Source organism: Camarhynchus parvulus, chromosome 2, assembly GCF_901933205.1.
Source record: "Camarhynchus parvulus chromosome 2, STF_HiC, whole genome shotgun sequence".
Classification (NCBI taxonomy): domain Eukaryota; kingdom Metazoa; phylum Chordata; class Aves; order Passeriformes; family Thraupidae; genus Camarhynchus; species Camarhynchus parvulus.
The window spans coordinates 105315158-105331242 of NC_044572.1; the positions used below are offsets into that span (position 1 = coordinate 105315158).

Genomic DNA, 16085 nt, shown 5'->3' on the forward strand with positions numbered 1-16085 from the left:
TCAAGCAACATTTGGCTACAAAAGTTTTAAAAATGACAATTCTCCATTCCTTGTCTCTTCCACCTGGTTCCTGCTATGGGCCTGCTGGGATTTTCTGGAGCTTTTTGATTAGTAGAACCCCTCAGGTGCTCTTCAACTATATGGGCTTCAATCTGCCATCTTTACCAACTTGGAATTTCTGTAATAATTCCTTTGCTGTGGGTAATATGGGGGTATTGCAACATGCAGTAGCCAGTTCACCTCTTTTCTTTGGACTCTTTTGTAACATGATTTTTTAAGCATTAATGGAAAATTATCTGCATATCCTCAAGTGAAGGAGGCTAATAGGTATATGTTTGGGATTTTTTCCTTGTTTTTTTTTCCCTCAGGAGGAATTTACTGGCTATGACTTTGAGAACAGATTGCACGTCCGCATACACGCAGCCTTAGCCTCTCTAAGGGAAGTGGTTCCACAGTGACCATCAGGAAGGCTTGCTATCCTTTCCCACAGTTCCTGCACTTTAGGATGAAGCAGAAGAAAGAGCTGTTGGGAAGTCCAGCTTTTCTTCTGAAAACCACTTGTGCCAGAGACACTTTCCTAGTATGGCTGAGTAAAAACATTACAATTTTAACTAAACATAAATCAACCAGGAAGAAGGTTAAGTGACCTTGTGTTTTTAACTTTTCATTTTTTATTTTGTTCAAACCAAGCTGAACACAATTACTTGTAACTCTGTGGGTGAGCCTAATAAGCACATTATTTACTTCAACAACATTGGCAAGGTTGATTTTTACCTTTAAAAACAGGTCTACACCTAAAATTTGCCAGGAGGAACACTTTTGGTTTGATTAAAATAATGCAATATAAGTAATTGGTTTAAATGTTGAAGTTGGAAGTGGTCAGAATACTCCTTTTTCTCCATGTATTAGCCAGCACACAGGAGGAGGAGAAAAACTGTTCAGCCACAAAAATCAGATATATTAAATTTTTGTGGCTTTTGCCAGTTACCTCATGATGGCTAATGGTAAATTTTAAATCTCTCACCCCTCTTTGTTCTTTATCCCTTTCCTCCCAACCTAGCTCATATGTATGATATCAGTGATGTCAATATTTAAGTTCTTTGCTTCTGGTGCATTCCAGACAAATCCTTTGACATGCAGCTACTGCTTGGGCAGTTCTTATTTTGGCTCTTACATTCTGAATACCATATTAAGATTTTGCATGTTTTTCATTTGAGCTGCTGGATCCTTACAGCAATGACCTTTAAAGGTATTTTAAAAACCCACAACCAAAAAACTGACAACCCACAAAACTGCTTTGGTAGTTACACCAATATTACAATATCTTCAGTCTCTGTATAGTATTTCAAGCCTGTGATGTCAAGTTATTGAAATACCTCAGAGAGCCTAAAACTTTTGTCATGACCATATAATTTTTAATACTTGGCCATCAGTGTGCTTATCTGTAGCTTTTTTTTTTACTTTTGTCCTTAATGTGTAGTATTTCCTTATGTTTTATATTCAGCTAATATTATATTCTAGGAAGGTAAATATTTTTTAAAGAAGCTTATGAATGGAAATCTGACCATAAAGTTAGTTGAATTGTGTTGCTTTGCAAAGCTAAGAAAACTGGATATCCTTGGAAATAGTTATCCAAAAGCCTTATTTTTACTTTGGTCAGGTTGCCTTAAACAGTTCCTTAGCTTAAGCTTTTTTTGTTTCTTCTTACCTTTTTGTAGAGCATGTTGCCAAAGTTCTAGATTTTGCCCGCACCTAACCTTCATTGATTTGCTTTTGAGGTTACATCTAAAGCAAGACTGATATGGAGGAGAGAAGTAATGTCCTGTTTGGTAGGCAAAATGAAATGGTTGAGACACTTTTATTTCTCTCTAGAAAGACACAGTTCTGCTATGAAAGGCATTCCTAGAGCAGTTTAACACTTCTGTTGCAGTTCCTGAAGGAGAGGAGGAACTCTTTATAAAGCAGTTTTATTTTTGTATAATCTAGGTGTGTTACAGGTAGTACACTGGGATTTTTTTATTCCACTTTGACAGTAATACTGAGTCATAAATGGGTGTTCAACCTTATTTGGTCAATCCAAATAAATATTGACTAGAAAATGATATATTGTATATGTATATAGTGACTGCTTAGAGTTCAAATAATTATTTTAAAAATGGGCTTTAATGTACTTGAAATCTTATTTTGTCCTATCTGACTTTTAATGTTTTTCAATCAGACAGTCTGTTCTGGGTAAATAACTGGGAATGGTGCAGCTACTGGCAAAATTCTTTTTAAATACACTCCTTAAATATGATATGAGACTTGGCTGTTCAGGACACAAAGCACCTGCATGCAATTTGTGTTGGGATATTTAGAGTCTGCATACTTGGAGGTAGTTAGAAAATTGTAATAAATTTACTAAAAGACCTGTTCTCACCAGGCCAGGAGTGGGTACAGAAAGACATTATATGTTCATGTAACAGTTCAATAACTCTGTGCAAAGTGCAGCTTTCCTGTGGGCTTAGCAAATCATCACAACTGTATGTTTCTGTATTAGTTACTTTTTCCCTCCCCCCTCTCTGTAGGAGACCCTCCTACACTGTATATGGCAAAATTATTTTTTATGTTAGATTGTGCCTGTGATGAGAAAAAAAAAAATCAATGGTCTTTTGTGTAAACTAGTAAGTTTTTATACTGTGGAACTCGGAGGCATGGTCTAATAGCAATAATGGAATATGCATCTTGCTAAGTAATATATTAAGGCCATCTTTACTGGGACAGGTATTTTTTGTTGATGTTGATGCAGTTTTTATCTCAGTACAACTCATTTCAGATAAATAACTAGAATTTTTAGATGTCACCAGGTGGCATATTTATTGTGATGTACTGTAAATGTTGTTAATTTACAGAACTTGCACTTTTATATTTCTGAGTAAAATTAAAAGAAATGTGGACATGAATTTTGTTCCTTTGCTTCTTGAGTTTGACTTCTAATTAGTGGCCTCCTGAACAAGGTGATACCAAGTACTGGGAAAACTTTTGGGATGTTAAGTGACTCTGTAACAAAGTTTTCTAGTTAGCAATTGCCTCCAGCCTTTTTTTCTTCCAGTATAATTACAGTCTCCTAGATTAGCAAGTGAGTTACTTCGTGTTGAGCTCAACCATAGAGTGAATGAGCTTTAAGGTACATTTTTAAGATCTCAAATTCACTTGTTCATCACTGAAGAAAAAGAACCACATACAATTGTATTTGTTGCATTCCTACATCTTTGAAAAGTGCTTCTAATTTACTCTAAACCAAGCACTTTAATTTCTTCTCTGACTTTGAATGCTTGTTTCACACTCTAGTTATGCTTTTATTCCTAAATAATCCCCAAATCCTGTACTGAATTGCTTTTCAGTTCGCAACAATGTGATTGCCTTTCTAACAATTGATTGCGCTTGTGTTTAAGAACTGCTCTGTACCTGCTGAAGTCTGAGCAGGTGTTAGGTTGATGTAGGCCTGATCAAACCTTGCAGTGGGGTGGAAACAGAGTAGCCTGTACAGCACTCAACTTCCCTTTCCAGCAGTCATTATGAAACACCAACAGTGGTAGGAAGCACTTTCATTAGAATTTATGCAACCCCAAACAAATATTGTTAAGCTAATCTTAAGTAAATTTATGCTTATATTTTATTTTAAGGCAATTGAGAAGCCAGTGGCATCTGTCAGAAACTTTTCAGGCAGCCTAGAGCACAAAGAAAAAGTGAAATTTAGGAGTAATAGACTTGTTCAAATCACAAAAGTGTGCCATTGTTAGGAGATGGTGAAAAGTGTTCCTGCTCACCTGGCCTCTTCCCCACCCATATCCTACCACACAGAAATTCAAATTGAGGCAGCCTTTCCAGAATTAAATGCTGAATTTTTTCTATATCTGATTACTTTTTTGATGTGTGTTTGGACCTCACAGCTGGACTCGCCACAGGTTATCAGGGTAGGTGCATATTAGTTGCACCTACTGTAATTCTTCCCTGCCTCTGTCCAGAACCCCTTTGCACAATAGCCCAAGATCTTGACAATCTACTGAACCCCCTGTGTGTTAACCACCAGTGAGAGTCAGCTGTGGGGACTTCATGTGCAGCTGTCTTACTGCTAGCCCTAATTTTTCCATTGCTGGTTTTTCCAAAATGCTGCTTGTCTTTTGATGTGACCTATTCCATGATGGTGTTCCAGTCAAGTAATCTGTTAAGCTCAGCAGGACTGGCTGTTGGTCAGTGTTCTTCAGGCATTTCTGGCAAGCTGTGCTTACCTAGAGGAGAAACCCAGGTGGGAGAGGGGAAGAGATTAAAAGGTGAAAAATTACTTGTTTGACTTGAGGATTTGAGAAGGAAGGGAGAAAGAGATTGTCAGAATTTGCTTAGCAAAATAATTTTTGTAATAACGACCTCCCAGTCGTTCACTAAAAGCAGTATGTTTATTATATTGAGAAAAGATAGTTGTACTGCTGGGACATAGACTTCTTCCCAGTTAATGAATGACCTGATCCCTTTCCTGGTAGAAAAATAAAGCTTATCTGGGACCTTGATTTGCTGAACTTCTGCCCAGGCTCTTAGATTTCAACATTGTCTGGAAGCTGTTAATTTTGCAAAGGGGCAAAATGTACAAGGCAATGACCTCAGTTGGGCAGACTGCTCATGGGCTGACAGGCCCTTCCCTATGAGGCCAAAGGGTGATGTGTGTTAGTAAAGTACCTGGTAGGTTGCTCTTGGTGGCTTCCAAAACCAGCATTTAAGTCCCAGCACAGTGAATTAGTTTCCAGACATATTTTTTCCTATAGCTGCTCTTTCGTTTCAGACACACACAATTTTATGTTAGGTCCTGCAGCCTTTTCAAATATTTTTGGAGGTTTATGTTTCAGTTCTGTCACCTCTGGTAATAAATTTTTCTGTGGTTTAAGACATCTGTACTTAAGCATCTTTGAAGCTTTTGCTGTGCAGAGCTTTGCAGACCTAGAGTTCTGAAAGTTTTCCAGAGAAGCAAATGTGCAAATTCTCCTCTGCTCGGTATTCACTGGGGATGATTTCGAAGTAATCATGGCTACCTTTGCATTCAGGTATGTGTAATACCTTTATCAAGGCATGTTGTTTCCATGTGCTCTCAGTACAGAAATCTAGACTTTGGATTGCTCTCCCTACTCCAAAAATTATGCATATTCTACTTCTCATACATAAATTCTTGAAAGATTCTTTCTATAGGAAGCTCTTCTTCCTAGTTTCACAAGTCATAAAATACGAATATTTAACATTTTAAATATTCTCATCTGTGTTGTCACTCTCCAGGACTGAAAAGATAATGTGAGAAGTTTTCTTGAGAAATTACTAAGGATTCAAGAAGCATTTTGTGGTGAGTATACATTAGCATACTTTCCTGTGAATGAACTGGAAAATCATTCAAAATTAGCAGAGAGTTCTGCTGCAAGTATGTTACTTTTAAAAAGAAGCTGTTAAAGATTTTCTAAATGCTTTAGCCCCAGTGAGTTTTAAATCTTCAGTACTGCTGGAGGTCCCCTCCAGTTTGTGTAGAGATGCAGACATCCAAGAATGCAAGAGCAGGTAGGTAGATGATGGTTTTCCACCTATAATGAAGGCTGATCTAAAGCAATGTTTGTGGTTAAAGTTTTTATCCCTCAGCAAACTCCTGATCATGCCTTGCCCCTGTGATCTTTCTGTCTTCACGATCCTCCAAAACACAGTGGTAACCTTGAAAATACAGCACTACATGGTAACCTTTTTTGTGCTTGTTGTATTGGAACAGAAAATGATCTTTTGTGTACCTACTAATAATGTGTGCTGGGACGCAAATGTCACCTGCCCTGATCACCTGGTACAAACAAAGCCTTTATGAAGGAATAACCTGGTTCCTCTTGGGGTGTGGCTGAAGAAGTTACAGTCTCCAGCTGTGTCCTCTGAGCCCCTGCCAGAGGCCACCAAGGCCACCAACATTGCTTCTCAGGTGCTGTATTTTGTAGTTTGTTCAAATCCCTTGGGTTTTGTATGTCACCTGTGTTAAAAGACCAGGCAGGAAGCAGGGGGTGGTCTGTGCACCACAGGGGTGGGATGTGGCTGCAGCCTTTCTGCTTTCCACAAGTTGCAGCATTTGATTGTGTGATGGCATCATAGCCTGAGGCTGAGGGGACGAATTGCCCTGGAAGAAATGTCTAGTAAGGAAAACAGGTTTTGGCAAAGGCACTTGCTTAGAAGGGTGCTGCCTGTGCTGGGCATTAGGCAGGTCAGTGGCAGAAAGCAGGAGCAGGTTTCATGGTACTGTGGGGAGGGGGAAAAGGCAGCAGCTCATGGGAATGTGTGAATGCTGTGGGCAGATTCAAGATCCTGCACTTGGCCTTGGTTGAACTTCCTGAAGCTTGTTTGGGCCCAGTCCTCAAGCCTGTCCATCCCTTTGGATGGCATCTCTTCCCTTTGGTAAATCAACTGCACCACACTCAGCTTGGTGTCATGTGCAAAAGTGCTGAGGGCACACTTGATCCTGCTGTCATTGAAGAGACAGTAACAAGTCTGCTACAGCCTTGCTACCAATAGTTTTTGTCCCAGTACAGACCCTTGAGGGTCCACTTAGTGCTGGTTTGTTTCCACCCTTCTAGCCACTTCCTTATCCATCAGACCCATGTATCTCCAATTTAGCAGCCAGAATGTTGGGAGGGGCTGTTAAAGGCCTTCCAGAAGTCCAGGTAGATGACAGCTGTAGCTCATCCCTTGTCCACTAATGCAGTCACTCCATCATCCAAGGCCACTAGATTAGTCTGGTACTGTTTGCCCTTGGAGAAGCTGCAGCTTGTGTTGGCTGTCCATAACCACCTCTCCATCTTCCATATGTTTTGATGTATCTTCTGGGATGATCTGTACCACGGCCTTACCAGGCACAGAGGTAAGGCTGGCTGGCTGGTTGGTGGCTCCTACAGTCCTCATCACCTTTTTTTAAAAACAGATGTGATACTCCATTTTCTCCAGTCACTGGGGGCTTTGCCTGACTGCTGTGACTTTTCAAAGATGATGAGAGAGTGGCTGCATAATTGAGAATTGTCACCTGAATGCCTGTGTTAAGGAAACATCCCTGTCCAACCATCCAGGAGGCACCCAGGCAGTGACACTCACAGCACCTGGGCTGGGAGCAAGATTTCCTCTGGAGTCTCCCACCCACAGTGCCAGTATAGGATCTGGGACTCGTGCACCAGTAGGGAGCTAACTGGATTGCACAGCTGCAAGGCAGCCATTCCTTTCTCTGGCATTGCCCAACAGTGACAGGTTATAAATGGGCCTGACTTGGCTTGGGCTGGCAGGGAGAATAATGTTTTTTCAGAGAGCATTTAGCTCTAATGCTTTGAATAATGTCTCATAATTTCTGATGTCATTCAGAAAGCAGCTCAGGGCTGAGCTGTGATGATGAATTGAAAGACTTGCCTTCTCCTCTGCTACTGTGCTGTTTTTACAGAGAATGATCTCCTTTCACCTCCACCATCACCTGCTCCTAAGGATCCATTACAGGTTGTACCTTTCTGCAGAGAAACCAAGGTTACCTCAACCGGTGAGGTTGTAGCATTGTGTTGGGATGATGATTATGGATGCAGAGGTTCCATCTTTTATAGAGCAGGTTTCAGAGTAATTCCCTTTAGTAGACCAAACAAATTATCTGTTGAAGCAGCCATTAAATGCAGGCCAGGCCTCAAGTACTACAACCATAGGTCCATCTGATGATGATTTATTTGGCGGCCTGAGAGAGCAGAATCTACAGCACAACTGAAATCAAACTGAGCAAGTTTGTCTTGTCAGGTAAGAAAGTTTGGGCATTCATGTCATCTTCCCATTTCCAGCTCCCAGCTCCAAAGCTTAGTGGTAAATAAATGGAAGATCAGCTCTTGTCAGTGCAATGCAGGGTTAGAGGTGACTTCTAAGAAACTACTGAACCAACACTGTCTGCCTGGCCCCAATACTTGTGTTATATTTCACTGCTATTTGGTCCATGAAATGTGGCTCTGCCCGGGACTCTGTACTCCTGAGGGCAAAGAGGCAGGTAAGAGTGATGGCAAAGTGCCCATTGATGCAAAATAATCTTGCTGAAAACCTGTATTTTTTGAAGCAGGTGTTAGGGACCTAAGATGTAATCCATGTGCCCTGTGGCTAAGGAGAGGAGCTAGTGACTAGTTGGAGCCTTAGTTTTGATTTTCCTTGACTGAAAGATCATTTATTCCAGCAGTGACCTAAGTTTTTTCACTTAGAAAAAAATGGTGGTGGTTGCCTGTGGTGGCTGGACTTGGTGAGTTTCTGCAGCCATCCTTCCAAAAGAGCAGGAGAGCTGGTGCCCATCTTTCTAGGTGAGGCCTTCACCAGCATCTCTTCCCTGTGGTGGCATATACCCAGCTCAGCCCTTGCCCAGCTGGAGAAATCCTCCAGCCTGCAGCTGTCCTTCCTCCCCTCTCCCTGGAACAACAGAGCCTTTTGTAAAGGAGAGTTGAGCTTAGGTAGATTTCTAGTTTAACAGTGGCTTTTCGTAAAAAAACTCAAACTTTTAGGCAACTTTGTCAAACTTCAGTTTCAGAAATACTGGACAAAATAGCCTCTGCTGTGACAACATTTTATTTTTTCATTTTTACTTTCTGGGCTGCAAGTGTTTGTCACCTACATAACAAATGGTGTTTGCTGTCCCAGATCCCTTCTGTATCATGCTTGCTTTCCCTAGGTCTAGGTGTGTTTGTTTAAGACGTAAAGATTTACAATATGACTGAAACTAACTGCTCCTGATTCCCACAATTGTGTCTTTTTTGCCTCAGGTGACTGGGATATCCACCACACTCTAATGTATGGACCTTCTGTTGTCTAACTTAGTTGAGACAAGGTAAAAGTTACCGTGAAGCCTTTGTCCTGCTGGAGGTGGGGGTCCTTATTCCTGGGCAATGCTCAGCTTTTCCAGGGGAAAAGATTAACAACATGGTCAGCTGTCACAAATACCTGCTCCAAATTATGTGATGCCAGAAAAATTAAGTCAGTAAATTCTCCACTTTTTGTTCTAGTGGGCTCTGATGTTCCAAACACACAGGACTGGAAACCTGTTTTTACCGATGCCATGTTTGGAACAGCCAGTTGCTGGTTCAAAGAGGAGGAGATCTACTACATTGCCTGATGAGAAATCAGCAAGCCCTGGTTCTGATTCTGCAGCTGGAAGCGCAGCTAAGCCATGCACAGCCAGTGTTTTCCCAGTGGCCATCCCTCTGGCTGATGGGATGTCTGCAAAGACCAGCTGGTAGTAGTACACACTACGTGCTCCTGCAGAAAGTTACAGTACTGCAAGGACAGGCTACCATTAATTACATCAGACCCCATACTCAGAGCAGGGTACTGAAGAACAATGCTTGCTTCCCACATAGGAACATGCTACTGTTCGGATTTTACTACTAGAAACTTAATTTATGCCTTTTCAAAATAAAATAGAGATGATTGGTTAAACTAGTTGTCCTATATAACACACTCACATTGCTTTTCTCTGCTTGTTATTGTTTGCAAGTCCTGCTCTGATTTTAGTCTGAAAGAACTGCATTTTTAACCTCACATTTATACATGTCTTTTTGCCTGTAGCCTGAACTTTTAGTGTTTGTGTAATATTCAGAGTGGGGCAGAATATCCTCCCCTTGGAGTGCATTTAGGTAGCACCTAAAGAAATTCTTCCACACTTAACTACTGAGTTCATGTTAATTTTTAAACAGGTAGAGAAGAGAGGCCATTTGCACTTCAGGAAGTGGTCAGGATGGATGGAGTTTACATTGCAATAAATCAAATAATGTTAAGCAAATGTACAAAAAAAAGCACGAGCAATTAGAACTGCATTCCCATGTTGAACGTCCCCAATGTTAGCTTTGTGTGAACTATGCCCACTGCCACATCTGCTGGAATTGTTCCAGTGAGGAGCCACCCAGCCTCTCAGTGTGTTGACATGGTATAGTCATGGGGAGCAGGCAGGAACTAAATGCTTTCCTTTCCTTGGCACTCAGCGTTCAGTGCTGTGTGACCTGCACTGGCCCAACAGCCAGGCTGCTTCTGCAGATCTCTGACTCACAACTGGAAGCTGCATAGCAGTCCAGACAGATTTCAAGAAGCTCTGGCCAGAGTAGAGGCTTCTGCAGATAGAACAGGTACTAAAATCCTGCATCTACAGGTCACTGTGAGAGCTGGCCCCTCACAGGAAAAGCTGCCAAGGAAAAAGCTTTCCCTTATCTATGCAAATATGTCTCAGCATCAGGACCTGGGTAATGTGAGAAGTGCCTAGAATAAAAATAGAAAGCATCTCATTGCCTTATTAACAGTTTCAGTAGTCCACTCAAAGCTCAGTTCCCCAGCCCTCCTCAGCCCCTAGAAAGAGACTGTTCCTTGTTTATGGAGAAGAGAGGTCCATGGAGCACAGGGAAACACAGTACCTGTCCTCACTGCAGCAGGTTTTGGATGAGGCTTGCTCAGAAGGGGTCAGCACTGTTGAACACCACTCACTTTAGACTAGATGCAAGAAGTTTTGAAGCCTTTATTTAGTAGCAATTAAATTATTCAATTAACACTAACCTCCGGACAGCAGTTAAAATACTGTACAAAGAGCAGCTTGCCCTCTAGAAGCTCTGTACACAGTTCAGTATAAACAGACTAAGATTGAATGCACCCCACTGAAAAGGGGTAAAGCAGCTGTGCACAGGAGGCCTCACTGAGGTGCTGTACTACCTTTGAAATGCACAAGACTTCCTTGCAGGGAGTTTGCACAGTACAGACACAGTCCTGTCCCCCTGCCATGTTCCACCAGGTCATTCCTGGACTGATTAGGTTCTTGCAGTGGTGCTGGGCACCGGAACTTCTAGTGCATGAAACAGATTCTTTTAAAACCTGTTACTAGTGTGCAGTTCAAATCAAATCTGTAGATATTTAAATGGCTCTTAATTCCTTAAATCATAAGGTTGGTAGCAAAACAGGAGAGCAAAATTCAAAACACACTGCACAAAACATTGAATAAATAACCTCTGAGTAATGTTAACAGCTTAAACAACTGCATTACTGCTCCAGAGATGGGAACACTTCTGGAATCCCCTGAGCAGAGCTCAGGCTTCAAGGGAATTACTTTAGTAAAAGAAAAGTCACTTTATGAAAAATTACATCTTTACAGAAGTGACACCCTTTTCTTCATTTAAGAATAGAATATTGCAATTACTTTGTGTGCTTTTTAAACATTCCCATGTCACAATAAATAAAACCAGTTTTACTTGTGCCAATGTTATCTACAAAATAAAGTATTCACAGAACAGCTGAAGGTGTTCTATTCCTCAGACACCACAACCTAATATAGGTGTACTCAGGGCAGCTTGAAAGCACAGCAACTTTGTCCATGCAGGACCCACCATCAGCCAGAAAAGTTATTCCCCTACCGTTAGGACTGCAGATCATGTACCACCAGATTTATTGCAGAGATGCTTAATATTCTGTTTGATAACATGTCAGTATTTTCAGGAGATAAGTAGAACAAGGGAAAACATTAAAACAGATGAAGACTTATTTGTATCAGTCAGAGGCTCCTTACTGCATTTTAATAAATATCAGGCAAATTAAAGTAGTTTCTGTCCCAGTAGTTGCCAGAGTAAAGCCAGTCCTGTGTACCAGTGTGGGGATTGGGGCCTTGGTGGAACCATCTGCAAGGAAACACACAGCATGTTAGTGAAGCTATTAAGACTCACTTGTACAGGTTTAGAACTGCTTTGCTGCATCTTCAGCAGATGGTATAAAATACACAGCACAAAATAATTGTTGCAGGAGTCCTCTTGGTTTTACATTTGTGAGTTTAAAGTCATCTTCAGTGATTACATTTCCCCATTTGCAACACTGCTTAAACATCTCTGAGATGGAATTACTGACACCAGTGTTTTGCCATTTGAAGCTGCCAAGATTACTGCATAAAAAAAGGACAGATACAGCTTTATTTCAAAGCAGTTTTGAAAAACCATTCTGGCATGCACAAGCAGTAACAGTTTTTGCAAGACATGTAAACACCACAAGCACTGCAGTCCTGAAAACAAATATATCCCTGGATCTAAATTACCCCTTGTTTTTTTAAAGCCTTGTTTTGCAATGCACTTCATCATAGAATTGTAGAGTGACCTGGGCTGGAAAGCACCTTAAAAACCATCCCCTTCTTTGACCTTTCTTTTCTGGTTAACATATGTGTAGAAGCCCTTTGTGTTATTTTTTTTTCATGCTTTGCCAAGTTCCAGCTTCGCCTTGGCCTTCCTTGCCCCATCCCTGTATAACTCATCTCTCTGTTCTTCACAGGTGACTCGTCCTTGTTCCCACTGCCTGTGCATTAGCTTCCTTCCCTTTGGTTTGAGCAGCAGGAAACTCGGAACAAGTGTGCCAGCTACCCTCAGTGAGGATGCAACATCACCCACAGGCTGCAGGAGGAGTTCTGGATTATTACAAGTTAATTCTGTTGTGTTACACTGTTGGCAGCAGGAGACTCAATGTGAATGCCCAGAAAACTGATTCCATCTGCACAGAACTACTTGCAAGCTTTTACTAAGCTTGTTATTAATAGAAACACTGATGTTGAGCACCTGCTTTCTTTCCTTTCTTCTCTCTTCCTGCTTAATCTGGAGGCACCATGTAGCACACAGTGAATGCCACCTTCTGTTTGGCCCAGTTACTCAATCTTGTGCCTCAACAGTGCACAGTACCAGACCTCAAGCATTTTAACTTCCTTCTGTATTTTGCCAAGCCACATTTATGGCACGAGCCAGCTTGGTAGAAGCTGTTTCTGTGGTAATGTGCTCCACAGCTTCCTTTCACTTCTCACTGACCGCAGAAGCCAGTTGTCTCTTTCTGTGACTCGCTGTAGTGACCACTGTCACTTAAGTAAATGATCTGTGTGCAAGGCAGCCTGCTTAACTCTGCTCTTCCCTTCTCCAGCACCATAATGTTTCAGAAAAAGCACATTTGAACCAAATCTGACTTGATCTCTTTAAAAGGCAAAACCCAAAGGCCGCCAGTACTGCAGGGTTGTGTTACAAAGCAGGGTAGCTAACAGGCAAGTCTTGCTTGGCTCAAAGGAATTAAAGCTGTGCTGGAAGAAATGCCTTGTGCTGCCTTTCTGGGAGTTACTGACCAGGTGAACACTCCAGTGGTTCTCCTGCTGCCCTGGTTAGGTTAACTGAAGTCAACAGAAGTCATTCACCCCTAGTACTGTACACAGCTCACTCCTGCTTCTCCTCCCACAGGAGGAGTCAGCTATTCCCAAATAAGAGGTGTCTGGATTGGCTTAGGTGTCCAGTTCACTGGTGACAGCAGCTCATTCCAGAGCTAAAGCCAAACACTTGCTGTGAGACAGGGCTATAAGCAGTGACCTCACCTCTCAGATTAAGAAATTCTACCACCCCACTGCTCATTAGTGTGTCCTCAACACTTGTACAGGTCAGGACAGAGTGCCCCTCCTCCAGTGTCCACCTTCTCCAATAGGAAGGGGAAAGGCAGTGAGAAGTACTGAGAGACATGTAAGACCTAAACCAGTCAGTGATGTGGGGAAGATGGGACAGACTTCATCAAAATCAACAGACCACTGCTGTATTTCAGAACTGAATTAAATATTTTTATCCAAGACTTAAGATTACTGGTCAGCATCTAAAATAGTAAGTGTTCAACATTAATCACCTCTTGAGAAACACCAAGACCTCACTTGTAAAGTGGACTCAGAATAATAAAATTATATATATTAAAAAAAAAATCACTGGACACTTTGGAGAATTGTCTTAGGAAGGAGGAATTCTACCAGACAAAGCAAGAAACCTGTTTTTCTGTGGCAAAGAAATGGCAGCAGTTTAGATCTGAGCTCATAATGCACTGCAGAATAAGACCTACAGATGACCTGGAATGGGTAGGACAGTTCTTCACACCATGCACTTTTTCCCCCAGAGCACAACTCTCCTTAAACTTAACGTTCATCCTTTATAGGCAGCCACACCTGGCATTCCTACTAAAGAGATCAGACACCAGGAATTTTCTGCCAAAGCTTTAGAAACATCCTGGAAAGCAAAGAGTTCTTAAAGGATATCCCAGATTCGTGCTGAACAGTTTTACACAATCTGCACAACAGCAGTTGCAGAACCTTGTGAATGGCATCTGTGCTAATTATATAACCCAAAAACCACAGCTCCATGGGAATTCCCCAATTTCCAGCCTCAGGTGCTTTGAGCTATATTTAAGCTACTTCAGGCACCTGGAAGAATACTGTGTAACTATCCCAGGTTTGAAAACACCTGGTGAGAGCTAAAAGCACTCTGAATTCAGGAAAGGAAATGAAAGGTGCAAGGCTGTCCAGCACTTAGAAGATTTACAAAGATGTTATTCTCCATCAGTCTCTATGCAAACAAACCCAAACACTTCAGGAGAGCAGGCATAGGAAAAAGACAAAGGCAGACATGTCCAAACCTGGGATTTTGGGATGATGGGTGACTTCATTTAAAAAAAAAAAGGAAAAAAGAAAAACGTGATTTATTTTTACAAACACTTTAAAGATATTTAATCCAGAGTGTCTGGCTGTATTAATTAATAATACAGAAGAGAGGAACCTTGCTTACTTAAAGTTTAGCACTATTGTTGTTTCTTCTGAGAAGATAATGCCAACTCACTACTATGCTTTTAAACAGACTTTGTCTGGTCAAACTTGATTCATCTGGTCAGGTTTTCACAGTTTCTTAGCTTGTGTGTAAGAGCTCCCAGCTGACTCCTCATAGTTTAAAGAAAACCCCCCAAAAATCCCTAAAACATCCTGGCAGGTCCCTTGTATGCTAACTTCTCCCTTAGCTCCTCTTTTGTAGTTAGGGGCCCGCTCCATAAGAAGGCAGGGTCTTGGATAACTGGGTGATAAACTTTGAGAACATTGTCAGCACAGAGCCACAGGGCTGAGAAGTCATGGGCAAGCTCACAAGGAGGGAGCATCTCCTCTTCTCTTTGGCCAGGCATGCAAATTTGAGGCAATTATAAAGTAACCAGCAACAACAGTCCTTACCAGCAGCTGTCAGAGGTAACATCTTTGTCGTGTCAGAAGCGAGAAGTGCTCAGAGAAGGCAACAGTTTGTGTTTGCATATGGATGTGCAAGCAGTGAGAGAAGGAACCAGAGCAAGCCTGGCACTTCCCTCTGGAAGCGCTACATCCCGCTGGGACCAAGTCTGCAAACACAACGGCAGCACTGCAGACCTGATGCTGTCTCTCTGCTCTTCATGCTGACACAACATTCACTGCATGTCACCAGTGGAGACTGTCACCTAGCTTGAATGTTCAAAGCCTTTATGTAACTACACACACACACACAGAGGCAAGGGCACCAACCTCGTCTTCCAGTCTTCCTCTGACTTGGAACGATTTTTGCGGGCGGTCCTCTGTTTTTCTTCTAGCCTCTTCTTTTCTTCACTAGCCAGATCTTGAAGGAATACAAATACACAAAAATACATAATATATAAGACAGGGACATTACTTCATCTGACCCAGAAAATAAATAAGGGCAGTAGTAGAAAATGTCCATTTAAAAAGCCTTCTATGGAACACTGAAGGTTACTGGTTTAGTCTAAGAGCAAAGCCAGGCCAGCTGTGGCACAGGATCAGTCAGTGGCATCCTAGTCTTTAAGACTGCTAAATATATATTTATCCATGGCCTGAGGACTCTGGAAATATATCTACATGATAGCAAATGTGAGCTAAGGGAGGTGGCATATGTAGAATTTATTTCACTAGGAAAACTGAAGATATGATCAATTTATTTCAGAAATCTGGCCACCTGCTTCTTGTTGAGTTTTGAGTTAAGTTGCTACTAGCGTCTAGTTCCTCATCACCAGAGGTTTGGAATGCTTATTTCCAGATTACAAAGAATTGTCTCTGCAGCATCCCTTCATTTTTTTTGTAATGCACTAATGCTGCATCCCAAACAAGCAGAGCAGTTGCTTCTCTTTGCCAAGAAAGGATGATCGGAAGGTCTGAGGAGTAAGTCAGACTCAGAAGCAGATTAGATGAAAGTCAATCTCACTTTTCCTGAATCCTCTAA

At 41.6% G+C, this 16085-nt stretch overlaps 2 protein-coding genes across 5 annotated transcripts in view; one reads left to right on the top strand and one right to left on the bottom strand.

Annotated features, from left to right (window-relative positions):
* The window catches only part of TTC39C (tetratricopeptide repeat domain 39C), a 37181-nt gene extending 34239 nt beyond the window's left edge, over positions 1 to 2942 (top strand). The window contains exon 14 of the mRNA XM_030971357.1: positions 369 to 2942. Within this exon, the coding sequence (XP_030827217.1) occupies positions 369 to 458 (90 nt within the window). The 3' untranslated portion in view covers positions 459 to 2942. The remainder of the gene's footprint in view (positions 1 to 368) is intronic.
* Positions 2943 to 10528: 7586 nt separating this feature from the next.
* OSBPL1A (oxysterol binding protein like 1A) overlaps positions 10529 to 16085 on the bottom strand; it is a 77263-nt gene continuing 71706 nt past the window's right edge. For all 4 annotated transcript variants that reach the window (XM_030970451.1, XM_030970432.1, XM_030970442.1 and 1 more), the window contains 2 exons: positions 15377 to 15467; positions 10529 to 11690 (listed from right to left, as the gene is read on the bottom strand). In XM_030970451.1, coding sequence (XP_030826311.1) covers positions 11588 to 11690; positions 15377 to 15467 — 194 coding nt within the window. In that variant the 3' untranslated portion in view covers positions 10529 to 11587. The remainder of the gene's footprint in view (positions 11691 to 15376; positions 15468 to 16085) is intronic.